This window comes from Dermacentor variabilis, unplaced genomic scaffold, assembly GCF_050947875.1.
Source record: "Dermacentor variabilis isolate Ectoservices unplaced genomic scaffold, ASM5094787v1 scaffold_13, whole genome shotgun sequence".
NCBI lineage: Eukaryota > Metazoa > Arthropoda > Arachnida > Ixodida > Ixodidae > Dermacentor > Dermacentor variabilis.
In genome coordinates this window covers 33707330-33725444 of record NW_027460291.1, presented here as the reverse complement: position 1 = coordinate 33725444, position 18115 = coordinate 33707330, and the positions used below count along the sequence as shown (strand labels likewise).

At 45.3% G+C, this 18115-nt stretch overlaps 1 protein-coding gene across 14 annotated transcripts in view; it reads left to right on the top strand.

Moving 5' to 3' along the window:
* Nucleotides 1–18115, top strand: part of LOC142566721 (uncharacterized) — a 438480-nt gene that overhangs the window by 363618 nt on the left and 56747 nt on the right. For all 14 annotated transcript variants that reach the window (XM_075677566.1, XM_075677564.1, XM_075677563.1 and 11 more), the window contains 3 exons: nucleotides 2884–2998; nucleotides 6890–7000; nucleotides 10087–10207. In XM_075677566.1, the coding sequence (XP_075533681.1) occupies nucleotides 2884–2998; nucleotides 6890–7000; nucleotides 10087–10207 (347 nt within the window). The remainder of the gene's footprint in view (nucleotides 1–2883; nucleotides 2999–6889; nucleotides 7001–10086; nucleotides 10208–18115) is intronic.

The following is an 18115-nucleotide window of genomic DNA, read 5'->3' as shown; positions in this document are numbered from 1 at the left end:
GCAAGAAGTCATGTTTTAGAGTTGCTGCACAGCAGGCATCCTGGTATTGTGTGCATGAAAGCGTTGGTGAGAAGCACGGTCTGGTGGCCAGGAATCGATGGAGACATAGCGAAAAAGGTTTGAGCTTGTCAGTGCTGACGAAAGGCAAGGCCAGAACTATCATGTGCAAGGCTGCATCCTTGGGAACATGCAAAGAATCCATAGTCGTGGATCCACATTGACTTTGCAGGACCATTCCAAGGGACTGTTTTCCTCCTAGTGGTCGACGCACACTCCAAATGGTTGGAGGTTCCTCCTCTGAAATCCATGTCATCGGCAACTGTGTGCCGCAAATTGCGTACATTGTTTGCAGTACATGGTGTTCCAGACACCATCATCTCGGACAGTAGAACAGCATTTTGTTCAGAGGAGTTTCAAGTGTTCATGCGCGACAACCAGATCCGACATGTCAGAGTGGCACCTTACCACCCATCTTCCAATGGTCAGGTTGAACGCATGGTTCTGAGCAGGTTCCGAGACGCATGAGTGGTGCAGACATGGACACTAAACTTGCTGGTTTCTTGTTAAGCCAACATGTTCTGCTGCACTCAACAACAGGCAAGAGTGCTGCTGAAATGCTGATGAGCAGAAGACTCCACACTGCGCTAGATAAACTGCACCCAGACCTGCTGGGGGAGATGATGGATAAACAGAAATAACTGTCTCAGCAAAGCAACCAGAAAGTGCGATACTTTGAGTGTCAACAGACCATGTTCGTCCGAAATTACCTAGAAGGTCCGAAGTAGCTGCCTGGTGTTGTATGCGACATCACTGGACCTTTGTCTTATAAGGTTCGTACGATAGACGGTTGTCTTTGGAAGCGTCATGTCGATCAGATAAGAAGCAGAGACTGGAACGAATGTTCTGATCAACCTGTAATGGTGTTGCCAAATGAGACCATTGACATTTGTTGGCGTCTCCCTTCCGCCCTTGTTTGCTGGCGTTAAATATGCTTTCAGAGACCATTGACCAGCAACCACAGCTTCCGAAGCCTCCTGAGGATCCTTTGCCAGCTGAGGTTATCGACACTACGGACGCCACGGAAGAACCAGTGGCTGAGTCACCCTCATCACCACCTGTCTCAAATCCATTGGAGCCACCTGAGCAGCATGGCCGCCCTCACTGCATCAGACGACGACCAAGCTACCTGAAGGACTACGTTAGCTAGGGGGGAAGAGTGTTGTGTTGGCCACCCTGTGTGCTCGAGTACAGACTGCGAGTAACTGGCAACCAGAACCTGTGTGGCCGGTGTGGCAGACAGAGCCTCGCCTACACCGCTGGCGAAATTGTAACTGTTGTAACGTGTAACTATGTAAACCCCCTGTGTGCTGCAAGCTAGCGCTTTAGTTAATAAAGGTATAACACCTTCAGTATGTGACTTCATATTGAGTCGCAGGAGTTGGTTGAACAGTGACACATGGGGCCTGTGTTAAGCATGATCTCTCGTCAGTTGTTACATCTCTCTATGATTAGGAATATCCCCTTCAGTATGTAACTTTATATTGAGTCGTAGGAGTTGGTTGAAGAGTGAGATATGGGGCCTGTGTTAAGCATAGTCTCTTGTCTGTTGTTACATCTCTCCATGGTCAGTAATACATCGCTTCAATATGTAACTTTATATTGAGTCACAGGAGTTGGCGGAACATTGACACATAGGGCCTGGGGCCCTGTTAGGCATTATGTCCCCTTTACTCACACTGCCCTTTTACATCTCTTCTAAGGAAGAAATAAAAAGAAAAATGAAGTTGTTGCAATCTAATAATCGAGCCAATCCAGTCTCGTTAGCAACTTTTTGACGGTTGTCCACTTTGGATTGACAGTGTTCAGTCTTCAAGCTGTCCAACATAACATTGCTTTAGTCCCTGAAGATACTTTGTCAGGTTCTTTGAAGTCTTCAAAAATTCAGGAATTTGTTTCCTCAAAAACTGCTATGAAACCTGACTGGCAGTTTATTTTTATCATGCATGAGTATGTTACCATTTCTTGTTTTCCTTAGCAAGCATATTAGAATTTCTTGTGCTCCAAATTTTTCCAAATCATTGGGCCACTCTCACTTCACTAAAGTAGCATTACCAGTGCCTGCTTATCTCTCCACAGAGGCCCTTTGAGTGAATCGATATTATTGATTTTGAGTGTGGTGATGGCTTTCAGAGCCAGTCTGAAGCAAGCATTGTGGTACACTGAACTACTCCTGTTCAGCACTATCTGCCAATAAAATAATGCCAATAAAATGATGTTCACACTGCCAACAATATGATGTTGGCAGTGTGAACCAGAACTTTTAAATTGATTTGTTATTTATTTTGGAATTTATTATACCCCGTGACCTTGCTGGTACAATTGCTGCACATATGTTAGACTCTAATAGTACACCAATAGCTATTATAAATTACAAAAAGAAGTCTACAGTGCTTTTCTTGGCACGGTTATAGCCATGCAATGTATAGCCTGTATTTTGCATCTTTACTAGAACACAATATTATGTTTGCCTAGCAAATGCATTAGACATAATTGGCATAATTGGTAGATAATTGGCAGATAATTGGCAGCAGACGAGGTGACAGCCACTTGTCCAGTACTGCACTGTACACCCAGAATGTTAGGCAAAATTATCCACAGCCTTTGCTGTGACACCACCCACGTTTCTTGTGTACCTTTCAAATATCAGACTTAATCATTCATTCATTAGCACAGTACACTTTGCTCAATGCCTGACTGTTAACATGTTTCCTTTAACTCCTCCTGTTGCTATCAGTACATCTTTTCTGGCTCCAGCCATTTGTGTGCCCTGCATTGATGGATTGTTAAAGTGTGCTCTCCTCCTTGGTGACCATGGGGTGACAGGGAGATCAACCTGCGCAAGGGCGACCTCGTGTACATCCGGCGCAAAGTGGACGCCAACTGGTACGAAGGGGAGCACCATGGCCTCGTCGGCATCTTCCCCGTCAGTTATGTTGAGGTGAGCCGGTGAATAGCATCTTGAGAGTGTGGCCCTATGCGTTTTGTTTGCTTTTGAGTGCTAGCTGCAGCAAAATTAATAAAGGGTTCCATTTGCAGATGGGAGATGGTGCCATGTCACCTTAAAGGCACAATATACAGTGGAACCCCGTTCATACGTTTTTCACCGGACCGGGGAAAAAAAACGTAACAGCCGGGAAAACGCAACAGTGAGGAAAGCTCCGAAAATGAATGAAAAAAAGTGCAGCTTCGACTATAGACAATTTATTTCCACAGAGTGCGCTTAGAACCTAAAAAAAAAAGTCCAGAATTGTGGCTTGCCGTTTCTTTCGCTCGCTAGAAATCACCACACGTTTCTCAATAGCCTGGAAGGCCGCATTGCTGTCAGCGTCGCTGTGAGGTGCGACGTACCTGCGGAGGAGGTCCAGAGCCGCAACGGCTTTTCGAAAGCTACGATTTGGCAACTCCCCGGCATCATGCGGCTCGTGCATCGCAGTCTGCGACTTCACTCGCGACCGAGATCCCAACGATCTCGGCGATGCTCTGACACTCTGACGTCCCGACAACAACATCCACGGCGACGTAGTCGTCGTATGTGACCGCCATTTTGGCTTTTGGCGAGTTTTGGCCGGGCTTGGCTATGCAGCTGGCTGCAAGAAGCCGCACGCCAATTCGATGGCGGCCTCTCGAACTGGCGTGCGGCTTCTTGCAGCCAGTTCCATAGCCAAGCCCGGCCAAAACTCGTCAAAAGCCAAAATGGCGGTTGGAGCGCGTTGCCTACTTTAGCCCAGGCGGGTTCGGGGGGCTAAGTTGCGACGTATCATGCGGGAACGTTTTCACAGCTACGACGTAACAGCGGGGTTCCTTATACATTGGATCCTATGGAAGCTATGCCGGGACCGGATGAAAACGACGTAGCAGCCGGGAAAACGCAGCAGTGAGGAACGTAACAGCGGGGTTCTACTGTATAAAAAGAAACCTAGAATTAGTTAATTCCAGTCAACTATTCTTTCTGAAGCCGAATCTTTATTTTTAATGCAAAGTGAGGAATTATTAGGTGGATTACTGGTTGATTAGCATCACTGAATTAGTAGTGGGTTATTAAACTGTTTGTTTGGGTGCATTCTGCACCCAAACTAAGCTGCTGTTCTTAGTCTGGCATCACAGATTTCATGTAATTTTTGTGTATCAGGCCCTTTTTGTAGCAGAAAGGTACCCAGTAGGTTTGTGCGAATAGTGGATTTTGAGTTCAAAGCGAATTCGAAGTGAATAATGATTATGGCCGAATATTTTCGAATCGAATTTGAAATAGTTGTTAAAAAAATACTTGGCCCAAAGGTGATATGCAAGAGCAGTATTAGATGCGTGCAATTATTAAGTAGACTAACTTGATCGGTGAAAATAAGACCACAAGAATTTCTAGTATGAATTATTTATTAGAACACAAATATGAAAGACTAAATGAAATGGGACACAGAGTTCAGTCATTTGTCATGAAGGAATATAAGTTTTTCGACGTGCTCTGGAAACAGGTGCTCCCTCCTGGTCGTCGCAATGTTGCCTGCAGTTAAGAAGACCCTTTTGCTGGATGCCTGGGTAGCTAGAATTGACAGGTACCTCTGCGCGACTATAGCCACCGCAGGGTAGAGCTGAGAGCCCAATGTTGACCACCACAGGAGGGAATCCTCTGACCGGCCAAGCAGTGCAGTTAGGAGATACTCATTCACCTGTTTCTTGTACTGGACATGCCAACCGACTGCAGTCTTTCCTCTGAAGCCATCTTCACTTTTGAAAACGCAGCCCACAAAGAGCATGCCTCTTCTTTGGTGCTTGCGGCGCTTTCATTCTCTCTGGCTTCTTCTGTCCCAGACGGGTGGAGTCTTTCAACTTTAGAAAGCAGCTGGCTACTCGCCCAAATCTTTTTGCTTGGTGTGGAATGAAAAATTACCTTATAACGGGGATCTATCAGCGTTGCCAGCACTAACAGTGGACACAGCTTCACATCGACAAACCTGGTCTTCAGACTTTGCAGGAGGCTGCCAGCAAAGGAGGCTGCTCACTGGCTCCCGAAATCTACTCTTTCAGTGTAATCTCGGTGCACTCAAGCAAGGGTATCACCTGCGAGAGTGTTGGGCATGTGATCGCAGAGAGTTCGTTGTTGCTTGCTGAACGGGCTGAGTACACTGACTAGCCCTGCCATTAGCTTCCACTCCGCGGACGACAGGTTTTTAGCACCGTCCGACTTGGATAGCTCTGCACAGATTGCAGTACGAAGCTCAAGGAGCCTCGATATCATGGCATGTTCGCCATTCCAACGTAGGTACGCCTTGCATGACTTCGAGGGGTTCAATCCCAATATTTTTTTGCATTTCTTGCAGTAGGGCGCATCCTCGAGTGCTACGTTTGTAGTGACCAACAATAGCATGTGCCTTTACACATAGCTGAAGGAAAGGTTGTGCTTGCTTTTTGCGTCAGTGACGCAGAGTTGCAGAGTGTGGGTGAAACACTGAACCCTGTGCCACTGGGGATGCTTCACGGCAGCAACAAAGTTTCTGCCATTATCAGTGACAATATATGGCGGCAGGTCTTCTGGAAGCTCCCAATCCCTTATCGCATTCTGCAGAAACTGGCGAATGTTTTCCGCGGTACAGTCTTCAGCCATTTGACCACATGTTAGAGTGTAGGTGTGCAGCACAAACTTCCTGTCCATTATGTGGCACGTCACACTTGCGTAGCTCTGATAAGCGCGAGGTCCAGCTGTCGGTGGTCAAACTGTAGCACCCGACTCCAGCATCAATTATTGACCAGAGCGCTTTTATAACTTCAGCCTTTTTTGCGGCATATAAATCGGGGATCACCAACCTCGAGAATGTGGTCCTTGAGGGCATGCAGTACTCGGGAATAGCGCACCTCAGCAGTTCGACAAAACCACTTTTCTCGACCACGCTGTAGGAGTGCAAGCCACCCACGATGAAGGTCGTGATCTTCTCGGTCAACTGCCTCGCCTTCGGTGCAGTCGATTTCAATGACGGCCGAAAAGGCGACGAAACCGATGGCTGCGGTGTAGACTGCCCAGCGGTCTTCTTTTGTCTTTGACGGGTGGCGTGTTCTTCTTCGTAGGCCGCATACAAGCTCGGATGCTTTTTCAGGTGATTTGCAAGGGTGGTCGTTGTCCCTGTTGTCGTCTTCAGTAACATTTTGCATTGTTCACACCGTGCTTCGTTCTTTGATAGAAGTTTACAAATATACCTCCAAAACTGGGTTTTTCACACTGTCGTCTACTTTACCGACCAACGAGGCTTCCGCCATTTTCAACTTTGACAGTGTCGATGTGATTCTCTTTCACTGAGCCTCAGCATATCGTTTTCTGTTGAAATATTATAGTAAATGACTACAATATTTCAAAAAAGTATAAATTAATGAAGCGATTATTTAAAAGAGAAAGCATGTGTCAGATCAAAATAAAAAATTATCTTTATCAGAACCTCGTATTCTAAATGAAGATATGGCGCTCGTGAGAAAAGACTGCTGGCTACAAACGCATTAAGATAGCGCCACCCTATGCTGGCATTATATCGGCATATCGTCGCTCTTTTTTTTCTTTCTTTTTTGGCAGTTGGTAAACAAAGTCGATTGAATGATTATAAATAGTATATTTGAAAGCTTCCGCCATAATATTTATACGGTTTTGCCAAACGTGCCAGTTTTTTTATCTTAAAAACTCTGCTTTACCGATTATTGGACAGTAAACAGACCCGCGAAAAGTATGAATATTACAACTGCCCTCGAAGCGAATATCGAATAGTAGTACATTATTCGAAAGTACTATTCGAAAGTTTGGATATTCGCACAAGACCCAGTGTACTAATTCGTTGGCCATCTTGTCTTGCAGGTGATTCCTGCTGAAAGTGCGCATTTGCAGCCAAAGCGTGCTTTGGAAGGCTTGGCCCGTGCCAAGTTCAATTTCTCGGCCCAAACACCTGCTGAGCTGTCCCTCTTCAGGGTATGTATTATACATGGTTTGCTCGTTAGATTATCTTGGATGTAGGTGCATATAAAAGTCAGAATTCGTTTAATCCCTGGATATAGGAAGTGTTTGAACAGCAAAATTTTGTAATCAACTCGAACGTGAATATTTGAGAAAAACAATAATCAAATATCAAATTGAATACTGAATACTTACTAATTTCAAAAAAATGGAATATATAAATATTTCGAGGAGCCTGTACAGAAAAAACTAGAAGAACAACAACAGTTTATTACAATATTTGATACCATTCAGAACGGGACGTCCGGCCAACCTAGGAGCTTCAGTAATGAAACAAAGGGACTGCAGGCTGCCAGATACACATGGAGTGTTCCGCTCTTTCAAAGAGAAAACTGCAAAGGAGTGCAAATGTGGTGAATTGCGGAACAAATAATGAATTTCTTTGCCCAAGCAAAGACTACAAATTAGCAGGATGTCTAAAGGCAAGACATCCTTATTTCAGTGACTGAAAATTATTGAGCAGAAGTTATTTCTTCCATGCATTCGCTCAGGAACTGATGCTCAGCAAAATCCTGGTGGTCCCACAGCAGCATTCTAAGGAATGGTCACCGTTTCTAACAGCCTTTTTTGTGAACTATAATATTAAAGTGTAGTTGTGCCTTATATTTGAAAAAAATATTTGACAATTTTGAATACTAAATTCTCGAATCGAATATGATTAAAATAGCAAATAACTAGTATTCGGTTCGGATTCAATATTTTGAATGCAGTCAACGTAGGCACACTTAAAGGGAAGCTGAAGAGTTTTCCAGAAAAAATGAGTGAAGAGCTGTATGTAAAGGTTTTCAACCCTCCGAATTCGAATATCGCATCAAAATTAAGCAAAAGAAAGCGCAAACAGATTTTATTTCGACAGAAAGAGCAGCAGCAGACTCTGGGCAGCTCGCGCACCTCGTTTCCGCCTGTGATTGGTCGGGCGCCTCGTGACGTCAGCAATGGCGTTCGTCCGGACCGACCGCTGCCGCCACACATGAAGCACGGTGCAAGGTGGTTTGGCTCTGTGGTTTGGTGGGACGTTAATGGTAAATTTCGAGAGCTTGCGTTTCTCTCAGGAGTTCGGTGTTGCTCCCTACATGTACGTAGCCAGCCTCTCCAAGAAGCAAAAGATGCTGGTGGCAAGTAGTGCTTTCGATGCAAACGAAAGCGAAGTGTTAGCATCTTCTCGTGTTAGAAATTCTCTTTGGCGAGTATGTTTTTTGCAAAGCTGTATTCAGCGATCCAGTGAGTTCGTTTCTGGGCAAACAACTGTACTGTTATGTTCCTGCATGCCTCCTCGTGGAACGTAAGCAGGGATGCGGTCGTCGGCATTTGTGTGCGGCCCCAAAGCTGTTGGCAATCTACACAGACGGTTTACATGCGGGAAAAGTTTTCCGGCTCTTGTAGGACGTGTAGTGACCTTCATTAGCGCACCATCCGCACTCTACTCGTAACCGGAGCCAAAAAGGTAGCGAATTCCATCAACTAGGTACGACAGCCGGTTTCTCTGTGCGCGAGTGGAAGCACAGCGGCCTGGCGTGCATCGGCTTTCAAACACATGCAAACTATACACTTGTGCTGCATTATGGTAGCTGTATGTAGGCTGTTTCACAACACGCATGCGAATAGAATATTAACGGCAGTTTGCGACGAAACCTGCGTCAAGGGTGCGAGATAAACATGTACCTTCCGTTCAGCGTGCTAACACGAAGGGGCTAGCAGTAAATCAAAATCCACGTTTTGACGAGTTCATATATTCATAAAGTCTTCCAAGACCAGTTACCATCCGTCCGCCCGCACCCGTCCCGCCTTTGTGCGTTCGTTGCCCTGACCTTTTCACGCTGCGTTTAGAAACCTGCTAGCAGCAAGTCGTACTCTCACTCATTCACACATAATTGATCAACTCTGGTAGTAATCGTCGTCACGGAAGTGGTTAGGGCACAGTGCTGTTGTTCTTAAGCGCTTGAAATTCTTTCCCTCCAAAGCAGCCTCCCACTTAGCTGCAAGCTTCTTGTCTTGCGGGAAGCAATGGAACGTCGTCGTGGCCGCTGGTGGTCATGCAACCGTAGGCTGCACGGAACGCTGGCATGATCAGCCCACCACCTCAATTAATGCTGCGCACGTCAAATACCACTCTACATACACACAAACAAAGGAATGCAGGGTCGAGCGAAGCAGATTAGGACGGCACGCACGCAGAAACAAGCGTGGTCAGGCATGGTCGCGGAGACTGCGAAGGAGAGGAACACCAGTGCTGACGTCACTACGCTGCGGTCTCCGGTCTCTGCTTGCATCGTCAGCGTCAGCAGCAGCACACGGCGCTCGAAGGGGGGCGGAGCGACAGCACAATTTTAACTGGCAATTACGTCGCTCCTAAATGAAAAATCCCGCCCAAAATTTTACCTGCATAGTTTATAAGGTTCCCGCATCCGTATATGAACGGTTTATTGAATTTAGACAGATTCTTCAGTTTCCCTTTAAGCACACAATGAAGTCATATATATTGCGTGCTTTGTTACGATCCTGGAAAAATGAACTGCATAGAAGGTAGCTTGTTGCTAATAATTTAATTATTGTTAATGCTCTTCAGAACTTTTACGACACTTGCACCCTTAAATTGGTACTTAAAAATTTGTGTATTTGACCTTAGTTAACAAACTGAATGCATTACACAAATACTCCAACTTGCCCACAGCATGTGATCAGTCTCATCTGCCTTCAGCTTACGGTCTCTCTGTTGAAGCTTGCCATAAGACGCATTACGTATGCTGTGATAGCTTTTTGTGTGAACTTTAAGGCTTCATTGCAAGGGGTACACCAGAAGTTTTATCCATATATATATATATATATATATATAGACACACACACACACACACACACACTTTTTTAAATCCTAGCACTAGTCTTCATCTTAATGTTCCTTCAGCTTTGATTTTGCACAAGTCCACTCTTCCTACATCCTCTGGGAGACCATTGAGAGTGCAGAACTGTCAGTATGTAACTATTAGTTGATTTGCGTCATCAGTTGTGCCTTGTTCTCTTTTTTTATTTTTTTTGCGGGACAGGGTGAGACAGTGGTGTTGGTGCGGCGAGTCGATGCCAATTGGTATGAAGGCCGCATGGGCACCAAGCGAGGTATCTGTCCTGCTGCGTACCTTGAGGTCATATCGGAGCCACAAGAGATAGGTATGTCTTCTATAGCCTTCTATGTAGTCTTCTGGCTCATGCAGCTATTGGACCACCATCGTTAAGCCTCCTCGCCAGTCCTCCTTACCATCCGCATATGCCACCTATCAGGGACACTTTCTACCCAGACAACGTTGTGAGCGCAGGATGGCTTGTGGAAGGGGCATGAAAGCTAATGTGCATGCCTGCTAACTTGTCAAACCTGTAGAGATCTGTTGGCCTCACCTGACAAGTGCTGGGCTACAGAAATAAAATATAACCTTAGTGGTCCACATAGGCATGCGCTGAACTCAACTTTCATCTGTGATGTCACTTCATTGCTTTGGTCGTTAAAAGAAGGAAGCAAAATGTGAAAACGGAAAAAAGTGTGCACTCCCCCTCTGTTACACGAGTACCATTTGTAATTTCAACTGCTTGAAATGTATGATTTAACGTGGTCATAAAAAATTGTGAAGGCAATTATTCATATTGGGCACTGTCATGGAAAGAGTGAGCTCTTGAACAGTGGTAAGTGCATCACAATGTTGTCCTCTCTGTCATAGAGAGTCAAAACCAAACAAGTCTGCCTGACTGAAAAAATGTCGCAGTTGCAAAAGGGAACCATGTTAAGAGAGTACCTACCAGGTGAAAAATTAATTTCTGCTATGCTACACAGCTGTAACCACAGGTGCCACCTTCGTGTGGGCCATCTAGTGGCAAAAGTGGCCTTAAATCTGCCAGTTCAGACATTCAAACTGCAAATAAGTAGGAAGTACAAAAGCTGATTGAAGAATGCTTATGCCTGGCTTTCTGACAGTTATTTATGAAAAGGCAGGCAAAAAAAATCTAGGATCGACCATTCTTTTGCAGCAAGAAGTAAATTTCATTGTTCAGCCTCACAATAAGAGCCATTGCTACTCTTTACAGGAGGCAGTATTGTGATTTTAACTTGAACAGTGCCTATCACTGTGACACTATGCTAAAACATTCTAATGAGACTGCAATATCTAGCCCTTTAGGCTTTGCTGCTGGTCTGTTTCAAGTGCATGGCCACATCTTTGCCAGCACACGAATGTGACCATACGGACAATTGTGAAGCAGATCAAGCTATTGGAATGCTTTGTGCCTGTAGCTCTTTTCCTTGTGCTCTTGCCTTTCCTTGGAGGCTGTGGGGTCTCTCACACCGGTGCTCTTGGGACAAAGGAACGACAACACAGTAGTGCAAACAATCACAAGGGCATTTATTGCACCTTTCATAGATCAATGCCTGCTAGCCGAGTTGCTATCCACAAAACATGCCGATGGGCGCGCGACAAATCCAGAAGTCCGACTCACCGCGACCGGAAAATGAGCAAATATGTTCGCCCCATGCTGGATCCCAACGCCTGGTCGTTCGCGTGTTCGGTCACGCCAACGGTGGCGCGTTCGCTGGCGGCCACGCGAGGCGGTCTCGCAGAAGCATGGGTCGCAGCGCGCGCGCGCGGTACGTCCACGCCGCGCGCCGACCCGCCGGGGAAGAGGGTCGCTCCACGCGCAGCACGGCACGTCCGTGCTGCTTGCTGTCTCGACCCCAAGAGGCGCAAGCGCCTTCCTTTCGGTGCCCAAGTAACCTCGCCTGTCGGCGGCGTTAGCAGCGCAACACTCGCGCCATCTCTCGCACTGCGCCCCAACCACATCGACCGCCGCGGGCGTCACGCAAGCCACGCGGCGAAGCCGGATTACAGGAGATGTGCCATGCGGGAAAAACATAAGAGGCGCGAGGGTCACGCATCCCCACAAGGCCCATCTCCTCTACCACGCAAGCATGGCTGTGTTCTCCCGAGAAGGTTGGGAGGTTTTGCTTTTGTTTTTGGTTTTGGTGGTTGGTTGAGCTTACCGTATTTTAGACTATCAATTAGGGCCAGAACAAGTACTGCACAGTATTCACAATGTTAGGTGGTTGAAGTAATTGCACAAGTACATGTATTTAGACACTGAGACTTGTGGCTTATCATCCTGACTAGATGTTTTATTCAGCTGCATAACACCATGTCAGTGGCAAGATATTTTCGCATTGTGGATTAAAGGTGGCTCAGTCTAGGTATGATTGTGATGATTCTCAAGGTATGATTGTGATAAGTCAGTTGCAAGGAACACAGCTGATTGGTCGGAATGAGCAACAATAGCCATATTGCATTGGCACTTGCCAATTACTGAAGTTCCAGGCAGCATTTTTTCATTGTGAGCAAATGGAAAAATTACGTAATGAATAAAGTCCGATAGAGTTTATATTTACTCCCAGCAAGCTTCTTTCAGGGCGACCTCGAAGCAGAAATAATACATATAATGAATATAATGAACATTGATATAATAAATTATCGGTTACAACAAAGTAGACAAAAAATTTGGTTCGCCATGCTTTACTTTAATGGGCTAACCTATGGCCATAAAGAAACCAAAAGTACGAGATCCAATGTGATATCGGACATAGCAAAGCGAATATTTGCTCACTAAGTCCAAACATGTTTTTCAGGAGGCAGGCGTTCCGGAGACAGTATGATTAGTCAGTCACTTTTGGCAATATGATTGCTTTCGCATCATTTGATACCGAAGATGTCAGCATCTGCGAATAACTGCGAAAGTGATCACATCGCCAACAGGAATTGACCAGGAATAGGGCCACATATACCCTTATATATAGCTTTCATTGATTACGAGAAAGCGTTCGATTCAGTCGAAACCTCAGCAGTCATGAAGGCATTGCAGAATCAGGGTGTAGACGAGCCGTATGTAAAAATACTGAAAGATATCTATAGCGGCTCCACAGCCACCGTAGTCCTCCATAAAGAAAGCAACAAAATCCCAATAAAGAAAGGCGTCAGGCAAGGAGATACGATCTCTCCAATGCTATTCACAGCGTGTTTACAGGAGGTATTCAGAGACCTGGATTGGGAAGAATTGGGGATAAGAGTTAATGGAGAATACCTTAGTAACTGGCGATTCACTGACGATATTGCCTTGCTTAGTAACTCAGGGGCTAACTGCAATGCATGCTCACTGACCTGGAGAGGCAAAGCCGAAGGGTGGGTCTAAAAATTAATCTGCGGAAAACTAAAGTAATGTTTAACAGTCTCGGAAGAGAACAGCTGTTTACGATAGGTAGCGAGGCAATAGAAGTAGTAAGGGAATACATCTGCTTAGGACAGGTAGTGACTGCGGATCCAGATCATGAGACTGAAATAATCAGAAGAATAAGAATGGGCTGGGGTGCGTTTGGCAGGCATTCTCAGATCATGAACAGCAGGTTGCCATTATCCCTCAAGAGAAATGTATATAACCAACTGTGTCTTACCAGTACTCACGTACGGGGCAGAAACCTGGAGGCTTACGAAAAAAGTTCTACTTAAATTGAGGACGACGCAATGAGCTATGGAAAGAAGAATGATGGGTGTAACGTTAAGGGATAAGAAAAGAGCAGATTGGGTGAGGGAACAAACGCGAGTTAATGATATCTTAGTTGAAATCAAGAAAAAGAAATGGGGGGGGGGGCATGGGCAGGACATGTAATGAGGAGGGAAGATAACCGATGGTCATTAAGGGTCACGGACTGGATTCCAAGGAAAGGGAAGCGTAGCAGGGGGTGGCAGAAAGTTAGGTGGGTGGATGAGATTAAGAAGTTTGCAGGGACAACATGGCCACAATTAGTACATGACCGGAGTAGTTGGAGAAATATGGGAGAGGCCTTTGCCCTGCAGTGGTCGTAACCAGGCTGATGATGATGATGATGATGAGGGCCACTGAAATGCGATTCTAGAGTGTGATCTTATAACGATTTGGAAAGCGAACCGTTCGATTTCCCTTGCGTTGTTAGTCAGAACGGCGCTTTCATCAGCAAAGAACCATCGAAGAACTGCCTATTAGCACTGCAGAGGCCATCGACATTACTAGGAAGATACAGAATTCCCTCGAGAAGGAGAGAGGCCGACATGACCAAGGCAATGGTGTCTGCATACAACATAGGAAATTTTATAGTTTGAAACTCCGTGCGAAGTTGCCGGACAACAATTACGTCTTTTTTTCAAATGAATGAACATTTGTGGGTTGCTATTTTGTAGCGATGCCTTCTGCTCGATTATATGCCAGTCTTATCATCCACCGCTCGCAGCTGGCCGATCCCATTGATAACGCAGGTGGAGCATCGCTCTGACCACTGATGAAGCGTGAAAAGTGCGAAAAAACAACATAAAAAAGGCACCGCTACGAAATCGCAGTGCTGGGCTGCGATTTTGTAGGGATGCCTTTTTAAAGCTAATGCCTTTCCTCGAGGCAACGTTCATGCATTGTGTCACACCGTCTAGTTTGCGTGCAGTTGGTTGGTGGGTGAGCATGAGTTTTTTTGCACTCTGACATAACTGGCATGCTACCGCACAACCATTATTGCTGGAATCAACCACACTGCACCAAGTGGGCGATCTCAGCCATAACGACGGTGCAGAGGTGCGGCTGCTTGCATGTCAGACAGTGGGCTTGGCACGGTGCCAGGAAGATGTTGTCACCCATTGCCATCGTCCAGTGAGTTGGTAGTTGTGTGAAGTGTTGCGAAAGTGACTTTACCTCTGAAAGTGAACGACCGAAGGTGCCGCCCTTGCTGGGTAGCTTGCAATGCCGACACACAGTGTCACGCATGCGCTTCTCTCACATTGGCACAATCTCTGATTTTTTCGTCGGCGATATTATTATGTACTGTTATAATGAATATTATATAATGAAGTAATTTTAGTGGCAGCTGCAACTTTGTTATAACAAAGTTAAACTGTAATTAGCAAAGCTACAGTGCTGTGCCACCAACTGCCAAGCGAGTTCTTGAGAAGTGGAGTCTTGCAATTGACTAATGCCTATGAATAATGAAGTCTGTTGCAGATGTTACAGATGTCTTGGGAATCCTGTGAAATGATACTTTGTATTTGTCGTTATGTCATCTAAAGGCACCTTCAACCTTAATTAAACAAGCCTGGTGCACAATACATGACGTTTGGACCATATACAGTACTTTCGTGTAATTTTTTTTTAACCACTGAGAAATAAATGACCATAAAACTGTGAAAAAATACTTAGATGTATAGAATTTGCACACCTCTCCCCTGAGAAATTATGTGCTGTGTTTCATGCTTTCATTCGTTGGGATGTTATCAGCCTTAGCACTTGGGATGTACAAGTACAGTCGCCGACTGATAATTTGGACTAAACGGGGGCCACGTAGATGTCTGAATAATCAAGAGTCTGAAATAACTGATTGGCCAGAAAATAAGTGTTTTTATTTCACAAAAGCCCGGGAAAGCTTGCCAGCATGTTGTTGCACGCCCATGCTTGCATGCCACCTGGTCAGTCTGTATTTTGACCACTGCCACGTTATTACTACAGATAGACAAAAGTATGTTCTACACATGCACTGAATTTCCATACCCTGGCAACTTAACAGCAGTTGACTGTGCTTCAACAGACAAATAGTTCCAGGTTTATTAGCAACAGTCATTGTCTGGAGCTTCGCTCACTCTATTGCCAACCTCATTGGCATTTACATGGAAGCTGGAGTTGGGGCCAATTGGTTTGGCTTAACGATTCTAAGCAACAAAAATTCACAATAGCAGCCAACTAATTTACCCGAGACTGTGTTGCAACTTCTTATATTTTTAAAATTTATTTTATACTGCAGGTCATGTTACAGATCCAAGCAGATCAAATACAGAAACTGATTGAAAGGTAGGAAGTAAAAAAAAAAAACCTCAGCATCACAATGCGTTGTCAGCTATTGTGTCAGCGAATTCCACTCTCTAATACTACACGGGAAAAAGGAAAATTTGCATGTGTCAGCGCGAGCAAAGTAAGGGGTTAATGAACTGGGTTGATGGCGACGCGTGCGGCGTGTGGTTAGAAACGATACATAGGGTGCAGGATCAAGCGCCAATCTTTTATTTATTAGCTATGGTGACACGTGCGGCATGTGGTTAGAAACAATACATAGGGTGCAGGATCAAGTGCTAGTTAACAGCCACAGATCACCTTTCTTGGGTACAGGAACGATTCAGGCAGTCTTCCAGTCATCTGGCAATTTCCCAGTTCGCAAGGATGCTTGAAACATCACACACAAAAACATTTCAATTGATTCAGCATAACCTTGCAGAAAAGTGTTCGGAATGATGTCTGGCCCACATGTTTTTTTGGTTTTTAAGTTCAGTAACATTGAAAATACCCGGCATAAGAAGCAAAATTAACTTCTGCATTGTGAAACTGTGCAGCTTTAAGGGTGCATGGATTTGAATTTGAGAAGACACTTTGAAAATAGGTATTAAAATGATGCGCAATGGCTCTCTGGTCAGTGATTATGGAACCGTTGACTGATATCCGAGACACACTGGGCTTTTTTCCGCTTATCTAATTCCAGAACTTTTCTGGCGCATTCTTTATAAAGTTCGGCAAAGACGTGCTGAAGTTGATAACAAAGTTATGAATGCAGTAATGGCACACGCAGTTAAAACGGTCCATAGGACACAAGCGTCTGTGTCATCGAATTCAGCCAGACAGGTTTTCATATATTCTACTATGCAGGCATCATTGGAACGTGAGTAATCTGTAACAGATTTAATCGAGGAAATGGGACCTTTCTTAAGAGATAAAAGGGGAAAGGACATACCCACTAGATGATGATCAGAGAGCCCCTGCTCAACATGCACAGAATATTCAGTGATACCATGATTTATGAATACCAAATCTAAAACAGAACTGCTCGAACCATGTACACATGTTGGCTTATCCACCACTTGTATCATATCATGCTCTTACATTATATCAAACATGACATTGGTGCTTTGGTTATGATGCGAACATATTTGCATTTGCTCCCAATTGATACCAGGTAGATTAAAATCCCCAATTAGTTGAATTTGGCTCTTTTGGAATTGTGACTTGTGTATCTGGAGTTTGCTTAAGTAGTTTGGTGGAGATTCAGGAGGCCTGTAGATTGCATAAAGAACAAAGCTGTAGCCCCAGCATGTCAGTTTTAGGCACATGCATTCAAGGTCAGCAGCATCGCTGTGAATGAAAGCATCTATTTGTTTTTTAATAAGCACAGCCGCTCCACCTCTTCTAGAAGATCTGTCCTTTCGAAATACTACTTGATATGAAAGAGGAAAAATTTCGTCGTCATTTATTTCACTGCGAAGCCAAGTTTCCAGTATTACAGTAATGCGGGGGTCATGCTGTAGTAAAGCTATTTCAAGAGAGTCTTTTAACCCAACAGCGTTAAGAAGCTCGTGTCGGCGGCGTTGGCCGTGAGCGATAAATTCCGGGAGGCACTTCATAAATAAAAAACAACTTGCAAGATGCTCTGGGTGGGAATCGAACCAGGGTCTCCGGAGTGTGAGACGGAGACGCTACCACTCAGCCACGAGTTCGATGGTTCAAAATGGTACAAAAGCGCCTCTAGTGAATGCGGTGTTGCCTTAGAAACGTGCCGTAGAAAGTTATATTGCGGTGCATATCGGTAATTATGAGCATGTAACTTAAAGAAGTCGCCGTTGCACAAGTAGCGAAGTACATATCCGCTACATTTCTTCTGTGCTCTGCGCACATGCAGAGCCATCCTGCGGCAAACACAGAAGACTCCCTCCTCGCACTGTGCGGCGCTGCCCCGACACGTGGCCCACCACTCGCCTGCTTCTCCCCTTCGGGCCATGCGGGGACCGGTGCGAGAATGCCCCACTACCCTTGCGTTTAATAAGTTTTCTCGCTCTCTCCCCTTCTGACTTCCAGTGTGCGTCACTCGAACCCTCGTGTTTAGGCGACGCGGCTCCTCTTTCCGCTCACAGCGCGTTTCCTAGGTGCAGCGTCCGATGCGGGACGCCTCTGATATGATCGCTGTGCTGTAGCGCGTCTGGTGGGAAAGCGTCCCCT